Raw genomic sequence first — 17,662 nt, 5'->3', positions numbered from 1 at the left:
ATCATCAAGGGGTTCCACGAGCAACGCTACGTTGAAAACCCCTGTTCTAGGCGTACGTTTGCTGAAATAGGTGTTCGTTATACATTTATAAGCAATCGCAATAGTATAGACAAGCAATACGAAGTTCACGGAAAAACTTGTATCCGTGTTCGTTATAAGCGAATGGCACTTGAGGCTTCGATAAGATAGGCTGAGATAAGGCCGTAGCCAAAAAAAGGGGGAGCGGGAAACCAGTGAACTGGTGCTCCCGAAATACTAGAAATGACTGATTTACATGGAATAACATGGTTAACATCGTTTTGATATATTTGGCATCATAATTTTTTGTGGGCATCTTTTTTTTCGGCCACTTCGTTGCGCATTTTGCTTGCTGCGGCTTTTGTATTTGCATTTGGAGCCCAGGAAATACGTTTCTGGCTACGGCCCTGGGCTGTCAAGACATTTTGTGAGTGAGAACGTATCTCGAAAGTTATGCTGGACTTTCTAGCCCAGGATGAGTGTTTGCTTTACTTGGCCTTCGAATGTATTTAGCTTCATTTGTCGTTCGAAGCAGCTATTCAGCCTTCAATAGAAATAAATAACCTCTTTCGAGGTTTTCAGCCTTTTCACGACCCGTTAAGTTATTTAGCTTCCACATTGCTCCGAAAAAGAATCTATTCAGATTAAATACGGCCCTAAAGAAACTTCGCGGTTATTCAGCTTTTACACACGCCTCGGATAAAAATAATTAGGCCTTCGATAAAACCCCATAAATAATTATTCAATTTATATACACCTCTTGAAGAAATTATTCAGTCTTTCATACTGTATTTAAAGAAATTATACAGCTTCAATACGGCCCCGAAAGAAGTTATTCAGCTAGGGGGTAGTTAATTACCACTTACTCGTTCCTCGATAAAGTTGTTCGGCATTGACACGCCTCGAAAAAAAGTATTCAGCCCTTTTATATAGCCCGTAAGTAGCTATTCTGTTTATATACACCTCTCGAAATTATTCAGCCTTTCACACAGCCCCGAAAGAAGTTAATTCAGCTTTAATACTGTCCTGGAGGTAGCTAATCCGCACTAACTCTTCCCTTGAAGAATTAATGTATCTTTTACAAACCCCTCGGAAAAATTATTCAGCCCTTGATTCGGCCCCGAAGGAAGTTACTTGGGTTCTATATGACCCTGGAAGAAGTAATTTAACTTTTACTCGTCCCTGGTGGTTATTCAGCTTTTGTTAGTTCCTTGAAAAGGTGAAATACATACACTCATCACGACAATTAAGGGCACCACCGGAGTTCCTCGATACATCCAAGCCCCGATACATAAATAGCCCCGAAGTATTTGGAAATTTTTTCCAGTTTCTAATCCAGGAAAGCTGACAGGCACCGAAACCTGGGGGCCGAGTCTAATTCAGCCCCCCTCCCCATAAATTTTGTGAGGGGGGGGGCGATGAAGAAGCCTGCAATGGTGGCACATCAAAGATAATGGTCTAGGAGTCCCTTAGGCCCCCCTTTTTTTATTAATTTATAAAATTTACTGTCCCATTTATTAATTTGTCTCTGCGTATGCGAGGCTCTACTCCCACTTATTTTGTTGTAATGACCGCGAAATCTTTCGGGAAATGCCTACGGAGTGCTAAAGGCTCCACTGAGTACACAGTGAAACCACTGGAGTGATCAGTGACCGCGAAGCTTCTGGGATATGCACACGGAACCCCGAGGGCTCCACGAAGCACCGGTTGAAAACCGCTGTATTAGCCTATTGATAGCCTATGTTTTTTTTTATCCATTTGGAGAATATACGCTTGGCAACGCATTGGTCAACACAAACAGCCTCACAGGGGCTAGTTCAACAGGCTTGGATTCCAGAACAGTTTCCAAACTGTAGATCAGTGTCTAGTAGTCAGCTTAGGCTATGAATGATCAGCGGGCCGAATGTGGCTCTTGGAGTTATGAGATGTGGCCCGCGAACCCAAACCTAATTTTGTAAAAATGGACATAAAAGCGAAACATTTGCAGATTACTTAAGGGACCCGCATCGCATTCCCCGATCACTAAAGTTTTAAGTGATCTGCGGCATGCACCCCCCCCCCCCACAAAGGTGGGGGCTGACAGGGGTTTAGGTCGGGAGGAATGAGGCGATTCATGTCATTTTTTTGGTTTTTCATCACACCACAAATTCACTATAGATGTGACCGTGAAATGTCCGGCCGGAGGTCCCGTCAAGGATCCCAGCCAAAGGGGCCCCTGATGCATGGCATGATGCGGGGGAGTAAGCATAGCCCACGACATATTTTCAGATTACTTGAGTATATCTGTGACACAGTTCCAGATCACTTACGTGGCCCCCGGCATGTTCCCGAACGAATGAAGTAACCCGCACTGTCCTAAAAGTTGAGCACCCTTGGCCTAGGTTTGATAATTAATTTTAAGAAGTCAAATAAATCCAATAGCCTTGTCTGGGAAATGACCGCATGTCCAAAAAGGAGGATTAGGCTCAGTTAGGTCCAGGCATAAAACAAACCTCGTTATTTTTATCGTTTCCACCAGGCTTTAAATCCATGGCCCTATATCCGCCTAGGACAACGACGTCCCGTATGCTAATGGCCTAAAGTCGTTTCCACTTAATTCTGTTAGGGGGGTGTATATGCATATGTATAATCGGATTATAAAATGATAATTCATTCCCCCTCCTTCCCCCCCCCCGCATTCTCCTCCTCCACCTCCTACTCTCTAACCCCCGTATGTCTATCTATCTATCTGTCTATATACTCTATTCTTCTTCAGGGCCTATGTATGGGCGGCCTGGATAGCTCGGCTTATCTCTCAAGCGCAATGGCCGCCGCCTCGCCGGCCGTGATGGTGTTGACTTCTACGACGGGAGCCGATTCCAGCGGGTCTCACGGTCAGGCTGGTCCAACCTTCGCAAGTAGACAGCGGTCAGACAAAGAAGTCGCAAACACGGTCGCCTCGGCTGCCGGTGCTGCTGCTGCTGCAGCTCATCATCTCTCTTTTCCTAATCCACCCTTCCCGGTAAGTTCCACTCTCTCTTTCTCTCTCTCTGCTCTCTGATAACTGCTCTCTCTTTTCTGTCCCGTTCCCCCTCAAAACTCTCGCTCTGATCATGGTAGGGATTCCCGGCCGGAGTCGATGACTGACAGTCATCGGAAGAAGGGGGAACTTCTGTTGACTTAGAGACAAGTCGTATTAAGCGGGTAAACGGGTTCTGTGAGGGAACGTTGTAAGCGGGGTGCTTCAAAGGCCGTATTAAAGATGAATAATTTCTTTTTCGGGGATGAATAACTTCCTAAAAGGATGAGTAACTTTTTTAGACTGACAGTCATCGAAAGAAGGGGAGCTACTGTAAGTCGTATTAAGCGGGTAAACGTGTTCTATGAGGGAACGTTGTAAGCGGGGTGCTTCAAAGGTCATATTAAAGATGAATAATTTCTTTTTCGGGGATGAATAACTTACTAAAAGGATGATTAACTTCTTTAGAGGCCGTATAAAAGCTTCTTAAGTTCTGCGAGGGTCGAGTAGAAGCAGCATCAACTCTTCGAGAGGCGAATAAAAACTGAATTACTTATTTCGGAGCCATGTAGGAGGCTGAGTAACTTCTTTCGGTGCCGAATAAAAGGCTGAATAACTTCTTTTTGGGCCATATGCATGAGCGGCGATACATGGAAGCAATGACCGCCTCCGCAGCGTCAAAGATGGAGCCGACTTATCTATTGTATATGCGTAACGATGTCAATGTAATGATGTCAATACATTAATTGACATCATTATCTTCATCATGGCCCCCAGTCGTGTCCCAACTCCCCCAGACATTCATGTCTATGTCCGCCTATGGCCATATAAAAGACTGAATAATTTCTCAACTTCTTTCGCGAACTCATAAAAGCTGCATTCGTTTTGCGAGGGACAAGTAAAAGTTGAATACGATAGATCCCGCTTAGAACGTTTTTCAAAAAGTCCCCATGAAAAAATGCTATAAGTGAGAAAACGCTTTGAATGGGAGATATCGATGGGTATTGATAAAAGTTTAGACAAGAAAATAAGTCGTAGTAAGCGGGAAAGCGTTCTTAGAGAGAACGTTGTCAGCGGAATTCACTGCAGCTACTTCTAGGGCCGTATATTAAAGATGAATAGATTCTTCCGGAGCCATATAAAAAGGCTGAATAATTTTTTCGAGTAGTGTATGAAAGCTGCATTATTGAATAATTTCTTTCGGAGCCGAATAAAAAGGCTGAATAACTTATTTTGGGAAACGTATAAAAGCTGCATTAGTTCTGCGAAGTACGAGTAAAAACTGTATTAGTTCTGCGAGGGACGAATAAAAGCTGAATATACAATGGATCCCGCTTAAAACGTTTTTCGGAAAACCGCCGTGAAAAACGCTATAAGCGAGAAAACGCTTTAAAGGGGAAATATCGATGAGTATTAGTAAAAGTTAAGACAAGAAAATGAGTCTTGTAAGCGGGAAAAACGTTGTTAGCGGGATTCACTGTAGCTATTTTTAAGCTTGTATTATTAAAGCGGAATAGCTTCTTTCGGGGCCGTATAAAGAGGCTGAATAATTTTTTGGAGTTTCATATGCGAAAGCTGCATCAGTTCTTCGAGAGAAGAGTAAAAGCTGAATAACTAGCAGAATAATATTGGGGGCTTCTCGGTCTAGGAGGAGGAGGAAGGAAGGGGGGCTTCTGAGTTGAATTTCGTGAATTCGGGGGTCCTTGGGATTCAGAGTTTTTCCAATTCCGCCAGACCCACTGCTTTGCCCATAGCTTCTCACAGGATTGGATCTGGGGCGATTAATTCTGTGTGTTTGTAAGATAGTCCCGTATTTTACGTAACAGACCAATTTTTTGCCCTATTCTCCGGCTCCGGAAGAAGTTGTTCAGCCGTAAGTTATTCAGCTTTAGTGAGGACCTGGAAGTAACTAAACTTATGTAACCTAACCTAGACAATGATGTAATGTATATGCATATACATATTATATGAATTGGCATCATCATCATCATCATCCTCCACCAGCCTTTCATATCTTACCACCACCCGTGAGACCCACCGATTCCTGCTTTGCCCAGGACCCTAAACAGGAGCAGATCAAGGGGGATTAATTAATTGTGTGGGTTCGATAGTCCGGTATTTTACGGGGGCAGACCAATTTTTGCCATATTATACGGCTCATATACGGCGCGAAAGAAGTTATTCAGCTTTAATACGGACATGGAAGTAGCTGAGGAACTTTCACCCGTCCCCCGAAATACTAATACAGCTATCACACAGCCCTTCAAAAAAATTTACTCAGCCTCTTTATAATGATCTGAGACAAGTTATTCAGCGTTTTACACGGCTTCGAAAGAGTTGGCTTTCATACGGCCCATAAAGAAGTTATTTAACTGTACCCTGGAAATAGCTAATCAGCTTTTACTCGTCCCAGGGTCAACCTTACCAGACACTGCCACAGGAATGCAAATAATTACGCCCCTTTCCCTTGGGTGGGAGATGAAAAATTTTCACCATAGTCCCCCCCCCCCCCGCACCCCTGAAAGAGTAGGGATCGCATACCACTAAGCTCAGCTTTGAATACAGACCAAAGATCTAGATCGGCGTTTCTCAACCGGGAGCAACATGGCCTTTCTGGCATCTTGGGATATTCTGGGGAGGGGGGGGGGGGGACACCACGGGCTCCACGTAACTCAAGTTCCAGGTGAGCCCCAGTGCGCAAAGTGGGGTGGAAGTGTCCTTCTGAAACTTTGGTCAAGGATATTTGGTTAGTCAGTAAATATATGTTTACATTTTTTCTTTAGGTGGGGGGAGGGGGGGGAGGCAATTATGAGTAAAATTCAGAGACAGCTCCTCTTGCGGAAAATAAAGGAACCTATCACCGCCGAACTAAGCGAAATTGAGAAGGAAATACTCGTGGCCCCCACAAGGGGGGGGGGGCTGACAGTGCCCCACCCCCGTAGACCCCAGACGATTCCTACAATTTTTTTCCTTTTTCACACTTTGAATTCGCTATAGAGGGGGCCCGAGAAAATTATGATCTGGGGGGCCGCTTAAAATCTTAAGTGACCTTAGGATCAAATATGGTCCGTGACCTCAAACATTCCCAGATCACTTCAGTGACCCGCAAAAAAAAAAATTTCAGATCACTTAAGTGACCCAGAAAAAAAAAAAATTCAGATCCCCTAAATAACCCACGGTGCAGTTCCACATCATTTATATGGTCCGCCGTACAATCTCATCATCCGCACATCTCAGATCACCTAAGTAACCTGGGGCACATTCTCACTTCAATTAAGTGGTCCGCGGAACATGTTGCTTAACATTGCTTAACTTGCTGGGCACATTCCCAGATACCGTGGTATATTAAAGATCACTTAAGTATCCCACGGCACATTTCCAGTTCAATTAAGTGGACTGCGACACCTTTTCAAACCAATGTAGTGGCCCGCACTATACAGAAGGCTGTGCACCCTTGACACGTAGGATCTCCCATAAGGGAGGCCAACCGTACTTCTCCGGGAATGGCCCCTTAAGAGTGGGGGGGGGGCTGATGGGAATCCAGTCGGGAGGATGACGAAGATAATAGCCTGAGGGCTCTGTTGCGGGCCCCGTAGGAAGTATTTGTGTGAATATCATAATACATGTATATGCATTTTTGTGAACTGTTTCCTAATGATTGTTTTTCCTTTGGCAGGTCAGGCCAATATTTGGCCAGGGCGATCCCTACGGCTCGCTGTCGTCACCCCTGCTGTCCCTCCACCACCCGCTGCTGGCCAGCCACGCCCTCAGCCGCGGCTACCTGAACGCGGCCGCGAGCGGTGGCGCGTTCCGGCCGCTGGGGATGGCGGCCGACGAGCGCAACGGGTTCCACGGCTCGGCCTTCGTGCCGGCGGCCAAATGCATGAAGCTCGACGCGTCCCCGACTGACCTGAGCTCCCAGCACCTGCTGCTGCCCTCGTGCTACCCGGGCAGCGATGGCAGCTTCCAGAGCCCCGCCAACAGCCACGCCTCGACCGGCTCCCTGCACGGGGGTGCGGGTTCCGCGGGCTCGTTCCTCGACGGCAAAGACGATGACCACAGGGACAGTGATTCCGTCATGGACGGAGTGGACAGGATGTCCGAGACGCCGAACCTCTCCGAGGAATCCAGGTCCATCGAAAGGTCGACGCCGGAAGAAGGTGGAGCTACGCCTAAACGTGAGTAGATCTGATCACCCCACCCCCCATCTCTGGGGAGTCCCGTTTTCCTTTTTTTTTCTATTCCCCGTTTCATGCATAAGAATCACCTCAAACACTAAGACGATAGCCCTGGGGCTGACAGGACTCCAGCCCTGGGCCCGGGACAATTAATTAATGACATTTTTTGTTTTTTTATGCTGCAAATCACTATAGAAGGGCTAGGGGCCCTGCTCCATCATGGTGGGCATGAGTAAGACGAACAAACTATTAGTAGGGCTACTCATCAAGAGAGAGTAGCCATAAGAACAATACGTACGGGCAATAATCAAACGAGAATGCAAAAACACACGTCCAAACACACCATGGGTGCAGAAAGTTTTCAGCTTGCGGGCCATATTTCGACCAGGATTACTTTTGTGGGCTTGGCAAAGCCTCTAGATACTTTGTCAGGCTCGGCAAGCACGCATTTTGGCCCCGCCCCGTGTAATATTGTGGGAGCATCTTTTTATATAAAGTAAGGGTGCTCAACATTTAGGAGAGTGCTGGCCACTATATTGGTTTGAAAACTCGTCGCGGACCATTCAAAAGATCTGCAAACATGCCGCTGGTCACTTAAGTGATCGAAATGTGCCGCGGGTAATTTAATCATGTGGAAATGTGACGTCGTGGGAAAACGTCGCGAGTCACTTGAGAGGTCTGTAAATACGTCGCGAGTCACGGCTCCGCCGTGGAATTTTCTTACTAAAAAGGGCTCCGCAAGCCAAAAAATGTTGAGAACCGCTGGTTTGAACGAACTTATCAAAAATTGTTTCGTGGGCCTCATAGAAATCTTTAACGGGCCAGATTGGCCCGAATCCGGAATTCTTAAACCCGTGTTATACAGTGAGGACTTACATTCAATCGACCACCCAATACTAAAAATGCTCAACTCAGGCCTATGTCTGTTAAATCACTTTCGGCTTAGAGAAATAGTTTCAAAGCCCACCCACATCACGAAGGAAGGCCTTTTTTCCTTTCTAAATTTAATCCCAGATCCGAAACCAAACAGTAGTGGGCCTTTTTTTTTCAAGCGGTAAAGGGCAAAAGGGCCTGTGGCAAGTGAAATCCACTGGAAAAGGATCCAAACTTTGCAAGAAACTGAGAGGCTTAAGATATCCAGTTGAAAAGTAACATGCTAAGGCGGGGCGGAATGGCGATTTTACCATGTTGACATCTCGGGATTAACTTTGTCGAGTCTCGGCTCCCTACTGGGGATTAGGGCCACACTTTCTGGAGAAATTGAACTCCAGACACATGTTTGTCGGGGCGCATTCATGTGTGGGAGCTTTTTTTTTTTTTACGGTCCCAGACTACGGGGTTTTTAAGGTTAAGACCACCCAATACTCGTAATAGATTCTTTACGTCTTTTGAGTGTTCTATTTTCTGACCAATTTTTCAGTTAAGTCTCTACCGTTAATCGATGTTGCGGAATCACTGTGATTTGGTGAAGTGTCACTGATGTATTAGCGATGTCGGGATCGGAATCCTGGCAGCGTCTGGGAGAATTATCGATTTGCCAGGCATTTCCGAGGCTGGAAAGGGGGGAAATGTAATTAAAATTATATATATAGGAAATGCGTATTCGTACGAATCGGGCGAAGTTTTCGAGGCAACTGTTGATTGGAAAGAACTGCTGCACGGCAGGCCTGGGCGCAGTGCCGTCTTAACGCTAGCGTTGAATGGAGAAGTGTTTAAGATTCTTAAACGGCCACCATGGAAATTCCGGATGTATTGCCGTCTTAATTCGAATGGAGTAGAGTAGTGTTAGTAGTAGTATAGGTCCTTAAACGGCTACCACGGCATACCTGGACGCAGTGCCGTCTTAACGCGTTGGCCCACCCGGGCATGGTCCGGTTTCCTCCAGTGCAGAGAAGACCTCAAGAAAATATGGTCTGAATCTAAAATATCGTTGAAAAAAGGCACGAATGTATAAAAAAAAAATCGGAACAACGAAAATTACAGAGATGTCCCGTAATACGGGCCACAAGTGTTCCGCCAAATTGTTTCACTCATTTCACTGGTCCTTGTTTTCCCAAAGGTTGAGAAACACACACCCACACACACACACACACACACACACACACACATCCGCCTTTTTTTCACAAACCTTCCTATTCAAAGGGTCGATAATCACGATTCACGGAAAATTCACCGCCACTCAAAATTCATGGAATCGTCAAATTCATTTCAATCTCGATTTACAATTGGTCGGCATCATCCGAATCACGAAATATATTAAGAGCACCATCTGATGGAATTAACTATTAAACTGCATAGTTTCCGACATTTTTCTTTCTGTTTAATAAATATTTTCTTAAATAAAACTTAAAAAATATTTCTGTTATTTTTAAAAATTACTAAAAAGTTACTAAAATTTGTCTATTTATTTTCAATCACTTTTATTGTAAGTTGTACTTATTCACAGGGGCGTCGGAAGTGTTTCGAACTTGTGGGTGCTCGTCTTGAGTCCCATGTAGGAAATTTCGATTTCTGAATCAATTCTGTGGGTGCTTGGACCCGTTTTACAAACTTCCGTGGGTGGGAGCACCCACAGCACCCCCGGCTCCGACGCCACTGCTTATTCATATAAAATTATTACTTTTAATTAATCACAAATTGCGCCATACTTAAGCCCCAAAATCGATCAAGGGTTGGACTAAGAGATGCCGATCCTGAATCAGCAGCGCTTGCCATTCAATGACGCCGAGGTCTTGAACGCATTTGGCAACTCGGGAGGTTTTTGTCGTTGCCCGCCGATCATTTTAAGCATTTTAACATTGAAAAAACGATCAATTCTAGAATTAATGAAAGAAATAACTAAAAAAACAGTTTTTTTTTTCCGCAACCTTCTCTCTATTTTTCTCGTCATGTCTCACCAAAGCATCTCGTAAATTCCTCTCTGATGGCTACCCCCTCCCCACATGAAAGACGCATACACGAGGGGAGGCGGGGTATATGCTGCCCAAAATTATCGAAAATTTGGAAAAAAAAGTGTAAAATATATTGAAAAAATTCTTTATATAAGTGCTGTTTCAATCTATTTTTCCGTGAATTTGAACCACTCTCCGAAAGTTTCTTTGTTTCTCTCTGCGCTCTTCTGAACCTTGAATTAGCCCTGTGTCTCAGGGCCGTCATTTCAACTTTTTCCAGGGGGGGGGGGCAAAGCACATGTACTCAATGTATGCATATATATACCATTTCTAGTCTATTTTCAAAAGCCGGGAAGGGGGAAACGGCCCCCTGCCCCCCCTAAATGATGGGCCTGCCCTGTGTCCTACCCCAAGCCCCGTGGATTCTGGGGGTAGCCCAAAATCTGGAAAGCCCTAAAACCTGGTCCAAAAATAAATAAATAAAAATCATGAGCGTAGGCCAAAAAAAAAAAAATTTCCATGGAGCCCAGTTGGGCCAATAAGCCATGCGTGGTATCTTTATTCTCAATGGGTAAAACCACAGAATTAGAATAATATCTTTAAATAATTATAATTAATATCTTTAAATAATTATAATTAATATCTTTAAATAATTATAATTAATATCTTTAAATAATTATAATTAATATCTTTAAATAAATAATCATATCTTTAGTCTATGGATAAAACCAACGGGGCCCAGGGCATCGGAGCGAATAGGGAGGCCCTACATTACTGGAACATTTTACGTATTCTAAGATCATTTTTCCATTGTTGTGTGTGTGAATATTAAGTTTCATTGTTACTCTTAAATTATTTCCTCATTAAATATGACATTTTATTAATTTGTCAATTATTTTTTTTCATTGGGCATGAATTTCTTTATTGCAGAAATTATTTTTTCATTCATTAATTGTGGATTTTCATTGATTCTGAAATTATTTCCTTATCAAATATTAATTTCCCATTAAACATGAATTTTTATTAACTCTCAAATTATTTTGCCGCTAAATATGAATTTTCATTAATTCTCAAATTATATCCAGCTAATTCTTCATTAATTCTGAGAAATTATTTTTCCATCAACTATATAAACTTTCACAAATCATGATTGACACATCTCTTTAATAATCAAAAATTGCCCCCCTTTTCTCTTAAAAATCATATTGACCTCCCGGGGGCGTGGATCCCACGTTGGGAATGACGGATTTAAAGCAATGAATTGCAATTATTTTGCAGTTTAGTGATATCCCGTATTTAGGATCGTGATTTTCTGTATTCTCCTCGATGATGTATGGTAAACCCAAGTATGAAAGCATATTTTTATTTGAACTCATATGGATAATTACCAATATCAGTTACAACGGGTGATAAATTTTATCAAGTCTTCCCGCGGACCAGTGTTTCCCAACCAACGGGCCGCGACCCTGGCATCATTCATACCGGGCCGCTACTGATTGGTCGTTTAATTTTTCCCCATTCGTTCGCCGTTAGTCTAGTGTGTTTGACCGGGCCTTCTACTTACAAAAATTAATGATACCCGGCCGCGTGCTTCCAAAGGTTGAGAACCACTGACCTATGCTTTCGTCGCTGACCATAGGTCGAGAAAGGCTGATATATCTGAAAAAAAAAAAAAAAAAATTGATAGGGGGGCCCCAGAAATATTCAAGATGGCTGTCTTCAGTCTGGCTGTACCGTCCTTGAGTCCCGTGACATGACAAACTTGAAATATTTCATGGACATCAAAAGCTTCTCATCAAAAGCATCCTTAGACAAATCTTGAATCACTCCAATGCCCTTTTTTTCCGGTTATACCAAAGAATGTCCTCCCGACATTCCTCAAGAGCCATACTTGAAATATTCACATCACAATTTTATTCATGTACACAAATTCTGGAGTCACCGGAGGAGTCATGGATCATCCTCTCGAAAAAGCCAAAGAAAGAGAATCGACAATAGGACTCTCTCCTTGGAGAAATGTTCTTGTCCTCCATTCTAAAGTACACCTTCACATTGAAAATGTGTATGCGAGTACTCCCCCATTTCTTTGGCACATTCCATGAGAAGAAACCCGTCAATGTGTTCGCACCTGCACCGAGTATCGGCCTAACAATGAAGGCCTTTTTTTTTTCTCTATTTTGGCCTTCCCGAAAAGAATAATAAGAATTGGAAAGTCAAGTAGTGTTGGTGGCCGCAGAGAGGGAAAAAAAGCCCACCGGACTCTCTAAAAAAAAAGGGCTACTGGTATTGACTCCGACTGTTATCCGAGGGGGCCTTTGATGTTTATACACAAACGTGTTGAAAAAGTCATATTCAAATGGACTAGGCGGCCTCGTAACACGTGCGCTGTTCTATCGTGAGATAAAGTGGACGGCGGTCATTCAAGTATGAGTTATCTGGGCCCGTCCAGGTGTCGGTGGGAATGGATATTTGAGAGGAGGGGGGGGGCGGTGTAGCCGAAACTGACGAATTATTTTTGCATAAAACTGAATTATTTTTGGCTGACAGGGCTATGGCCCGGGCCAAATCTTGGCCTAGGAGATCCCGTCAAAAAAAAAGCCCCCCAGTCTATGAGCCCGGCTTTAAGATGTGGGAATCCTATGTTAATGCTATCAGGTCCTTATGATTTTTTGAAAGTACGTACGTACGCTGTGCAGATTGAAAGGTTGCTACTTGGGATGCCTCAAAACAAGGGTGCTCAACATTTAGGAACACCCTTTGTTTTGAGGACTCCTACACAACTTGAAGTAGCAGCCTCTCAGTTCGCTCAGCGTACATACTTTCAAAAAATCATAAGTTTACTTCATTAGTTTAAAAACTTGTCGCGGGCCACTTAAGTCTGTGAATGTGCCGCAGCCATTTGAGTGATCTGGAATTGTGTCACGGATTAATCAAGTGATTTATAAATATGCCGTGGGTCACTCAAGTGATCTGAAAATATTCAGCGAGCTTTTTGAGAAATCTGAAACTTTGCCGAGAGTCACTCAATTCATCTGTAAATATTCCAGCATATCACTTAAGTGATCTATAAATGTGCCGATTAGAGAGTTTGTTTCTACAAAATTAGGTTTGTTGTCGTGGGCCATATCTTATGACTCTTGATAATATTTGGCCCGTGGGCCATGGGTTCGGCATGTACTCCTTAAAACATGATTTTACCCTTGAACCATTGCTATAACTAGAAATTATGTCAGAGAGGCCGTGGAACTAGAAGGATATCTACAGTAAAATGTTTTTGTTACCCCTAAAACTTGCCACCCGGAATAGCGGGCCAAATGTGGTTCCTGAAGTCATCTGATGCGACCCTCAAAGCAAACCGAAGAAAATCGATGCCGCTTATAACGTTTTTCATAAAGTTGCTGTGGAAAAATGTTGTAAGCGGGTAAAAGCTTTAAACGGGAAATTTCTCTCTCTCTGTGAGTATTATTAATATTTAGAACCACAAAAATCAGTCGTACAAAGTGGGAAAACGTTCTAAGTGGGAACGTTACAAGCAGGATGCAGTGCGTAATGAATGGGAATATGTGGGTTAATGGAAAAATATGAAATGTTTCAATTGATGAAGGATAGTCACTTCCGGATCTGTGTCGTGAAAATCTATTGCGAGCAGCGCCGTCTTAAGGCATGGGCCCGGGGGGGGGGCCTCAAGAGAAAAAGGGGCCTCACATAAATGAGATCTGGTTCAGACTTTCGAGAATTTGCCTGGTAGGGGCTCAGAAAAGTCATTTGGCCCGGGCCCATAATGCTCTTAAGACGGACCTGATTGCGAGTGGCACTATTTCCGAGAAAAAATGGTAATCCTAATCAGGGCCATTTTAACGAGTTCGGAGGCTCCTAACCCCGAACATTTTTTGGAGTCCCCCCACTTTTTTGACTTCTTACCTCTATAAATATTGCCTTTTTGCCATCGCCCAGCCCCCCCCCCCTCACCCGGGGCAATGGCTAAAATTGGCAATGGTCGATAGAGCCTGGGCGGTGCACGGTATGAAATGCCTTTTTGCCATTAAAAATCATTGAATGAAGGTAATAGAATTGTAAAAAAACAAAAATTTACAGAATAATTCAAGATCATAAATACAATCTTCAATGATTAGGGAGCCCCTGTTTGACTCGAGCCCTTTGAAAATCATTATTATATGACATTTTCATCACGATATTTGGAAGTTTTTGTTCATTAATTTTCAATATGGGGCCCGTGAACAGTTAAAAAAAGCATTCAAGTGACCTGCGGCTAGTTAAAAGGCCATTTAAGTGGGCCCAGATTATAAAAAGGTTGATCATTATCTATGTCATAGACAGTGCTCAAGGCGTGGATCCAGTGACGATGTGTCGGGAGGGGGGAGGGAACTGTTTAAGGTCTCTGAATCATCCCGTATTTTACGGAACAGACTAATTTTTCCATATGGCTCCTGGACGGGACAATTGTTCCTATCCCTCTCGCAACTGGATCCGCGACTCGAACGTAGACATGTTCAGCTGTGAATGAAGCCGAGGCAGATATCTTCAGCTGCAAATATAGCGTGAGGCAGACATCTTCGGATTCGAAAGGAGCTTAGGTGGACATCTTCAACTGCAAATGAAGTCGAAGCAGATATCTTAAGATACGTACTAAGCGAAGGCAGATATCTTAAGATGCGTACTAAGCGAAGGCAGATATCTTCAGCTGCTTAATGGAGGGAAAGCAGATATCTTCAGCTTCGAATGGAGCGAAGACAGACACCTTCAGCTGCTAATCGTGCGGAGTCAGTTGGATTCAGGGTTATGTGTCGGAGAAGAGACTTATTGTGTTGGTGCATTGGATCATCCCGCATTTTACGGGACAAACAAATGTAACCAATGTTATTGGGTTCTTGGGAGAGATTAGATAGCTGGATCCACGATTGCAGTTCTCGGGATTTTTGAAACAATCGAAGAATCCTACTCTGTCTGTGTGCGCGCGACAGTTTTTCATCTTCAGAAAACGTCTGTGAACCAAATTCACACTTTATATTCTTGAATGCGCGTACAAATACACATAGGTCTCGAGGGGGTTCATCCATGGACACTTCGTCAAGACGCTACTGGGCGGACCTTCGGAATCAAATGACCATTTAAATGGAAGTAACTGTCAAATGCAGATCAGGAATTATATATCCTGCGAAAAAAAACCAGAGAAGTACTCGGTACACACACACACACACACTCCGCAAAATATACCCGGATTTATAACCGTTTTAACATGGATTTAGAATCGGGAAAAAACAAAATGACGGCGTTTATGTATTTCTCTACCATAGTAGTGGGGGAGGATTCCCTCCTATTTTCTGTGAAAAATGAAAAATACGCATGTTCCGCAAGATAAGCACCTCGAGGGATCACTTTTTGCGGTAACTTTGCTTTTCCCTCCTCAAACAAAAAAAAAAACAAAAACGGCTTTAAGTTCACTAAAGTGCTCGGATGGGATATAATGCGGGGGGGGGGGGGAGGAAAATGGTCATGGGAATGTATGTGGTCATGGGAAAGAGTGGAGAAAAGGAGTATAATGTAAAATTCTCTGGAGTATCCCCAAGAAAAAAAAAAAAAAAAAAACGAGATGTAAAAGTGGAAGAGGTGCTCGGGTACTAATGACCCTAATGACTACGTGATATCCTGATCCAGCTGTTTCCCGGGGTTGTTGTTGTTGGTGGTGGTAGTGGTGGTAGGGAAATGGCACAGGGATGGTTTTAAAGCTCCCGGAGAGAGAGAGATGAATCCCCTTGTTTTTATATCCGAGATGTATTTTTTACCCGAGAAAGACGTCAAGATGAGTGAAGAGATCACTGAGAGTGAGCGGGAACAGGTGAATAATAAGTGCACAGTTTTGGAGAAAAACAAAACCAACAAAAATCCGGGAAAATTTCCAAAATAGGGGATCGGGAGTTTCTTTCGTATATTTAAGAACCGAGTGAAATATATTTAAGGGTATGTTATTTGGTGGAACGTCTCATTGAAATGGTTTTTCATTTTGTATTAAGAGCTTGCCCTCCATATGGAATGATATTGATTTTAATTTATAAATATGCCTTTTTTTCCTTTAAAACCAAATGGTGTTCCCAGGAGAGGAAAACCGGATCACATAGAAATTGACAAGGTTTACGGTGGCGATGCCTACGAGACTTGCCACCAAGATCAGACAATGCCGAGCGTTTCGAGAGAGTGGGGGGGGGGCCACCACCAAAACAAAGCCTAACTCAGTAATAACGACCGCAATGGAATATGAACGACGTGTGGCTCAGTAGTAGTCTAACTCGGTTATAACGGCATCGAAGATTCTACTAAATTCTGTCGTTATATCCGAGCCGTCGTTAAAACCGAATTTGAAGTTTTCAAGACCTATTTTTGGTGAAAAATATAATCAGGTTTAATCAAACATTGTGCATGCATAAAGTAGCTATTTCATTGTTACATGTTGGGGTAAATCGAGAAGCTCTGTCCATTCTTAGAATAAGACAACCATAAGTATTCTTTATGGGCATTGTATAGTATTTTATCATGTGTATATATTGTTTATAATTTGTGTTAATTGCATTTTTAATGGGGTTGCTGTATTTTGAAATATATGACATCCATATTTATTTATGGGCATCTTTTTCTCAGCCACCTCGTTGGGCATTTTGCTTGTTGTGGCGTTGTGTTTGTATTTGTACTCGGCGCTGACCATAATTGATCTACAAAAGTACGGGATATTGGGGATCTCTTAATTTTTACCAATTCTTGCTAAAATTATTGCCAGTTGTAGATGAAATCACCAAATATTGCTTATAAAAATTAACCCTGGGCGAAAATATAGCAATACAGCAAATCTGCAGTGATTTCTAGTGTGCTTCACAAAAAATGAAGAAAAGAAAATAATTCTGAAAATAAATTAACGAAATAATTTCAAATTTATATCGAAAACTCGGAATTATTGAAAGATAATTTCAGAATAGTTTGTACATTAGATAGCTAGAAAAGATGATTTCCGAATTGATCAAAGTTTTCATTAATTTATATCCCAGGACCCCCCTTCTCATATCTGACGCCCTATATCAAAGACATCTTCACTTGCGACAAGCTGAGCACTGTGGTGCTCACTTAAATACCCAAGAGTGCTCGGTCCTCAATCCCGATTTAATTTTCACCTCTAACTTCATGGACTCAGCATATGGTCAATTTCATAAGGGGGTGCTCTAATTCTTCATAGACGGTGCGCGGGTTCGCGCCCTACCCAGAAAAATCGATTACACGGTGGAAAAAAATATTGATATTATTATGATAAAATTTATTAAGGCCCGTCATTTGGGGGGGGGGGGAGGGGGGCCGTTGCCCCCCCGGCTTTTGACAATACACTAAAAATGGTTGTGTGTGTGTATATATACATACAATTGAGTACATGTGATTCCCCCCCCCCCCCCCGGAAAAAGTTGAAATGACGGCCCTGAAATTATTACCAAATTAATTACATTTCAAATAATTTTATAGAATAATGAATTAATTTCGGAATTGTTGAAAGCTCAAAATTAATGAAAGAAATGCAGTAA

General features: G+C 42.9%; 1 protein-coding gene across 2 annotated transcripts in view; it reads left to right on the top strand.

Moving 5' to 3' along the window:
* The window catches only part of LOC149063755 (E3 ubiquitin-protein ligase Rnf220-like), an 83,669-nt gene that overhangs the window by 10,506 nt on the left and 55,501 nt on the right, over positions 1–17,662 (top strand). Inside the window, exons 2-3 of one of the 2 annotated variants that reach the window (XM_089255644.1) lie at positions 2,774–3,019; positions 6,693–7,194. In XM_089255644.1, coding sequence (XP_089111770.1) covers positions 2,774–3,019; positions 6,693–7,194 — 748 coding nt within the window. The remainder of the gene's footprint in view (positions 1–2,773; positions 3,020–6,692; positions 7,195–17,662) is intronic. The other variant, XM_089255645.1, reaches the window with a different exon arrangement.

This window comes from Pholcus phalangioides, unplaced genomic scaffold, assembly GCF_987345545.1.
Source record: "Pholcus phalangioides strain wild (caught in Gottingen) unplaced genomic scaffold, Ppha-v1.0 ptg000043l_1, whole genome shotgun sequence".
In the NCBI taxonomy this organism is placed as follows: Eukaryota; Metazoa; Arthropoda; class Arachnida; order Araneae; family Pholcidae; genus Pholcus; species Pholcus phalangioides.
Note: the sequence above shows the minus strand (reverse complement) of the source record. Positions and strands in the feature narration are given on the sequence as shown.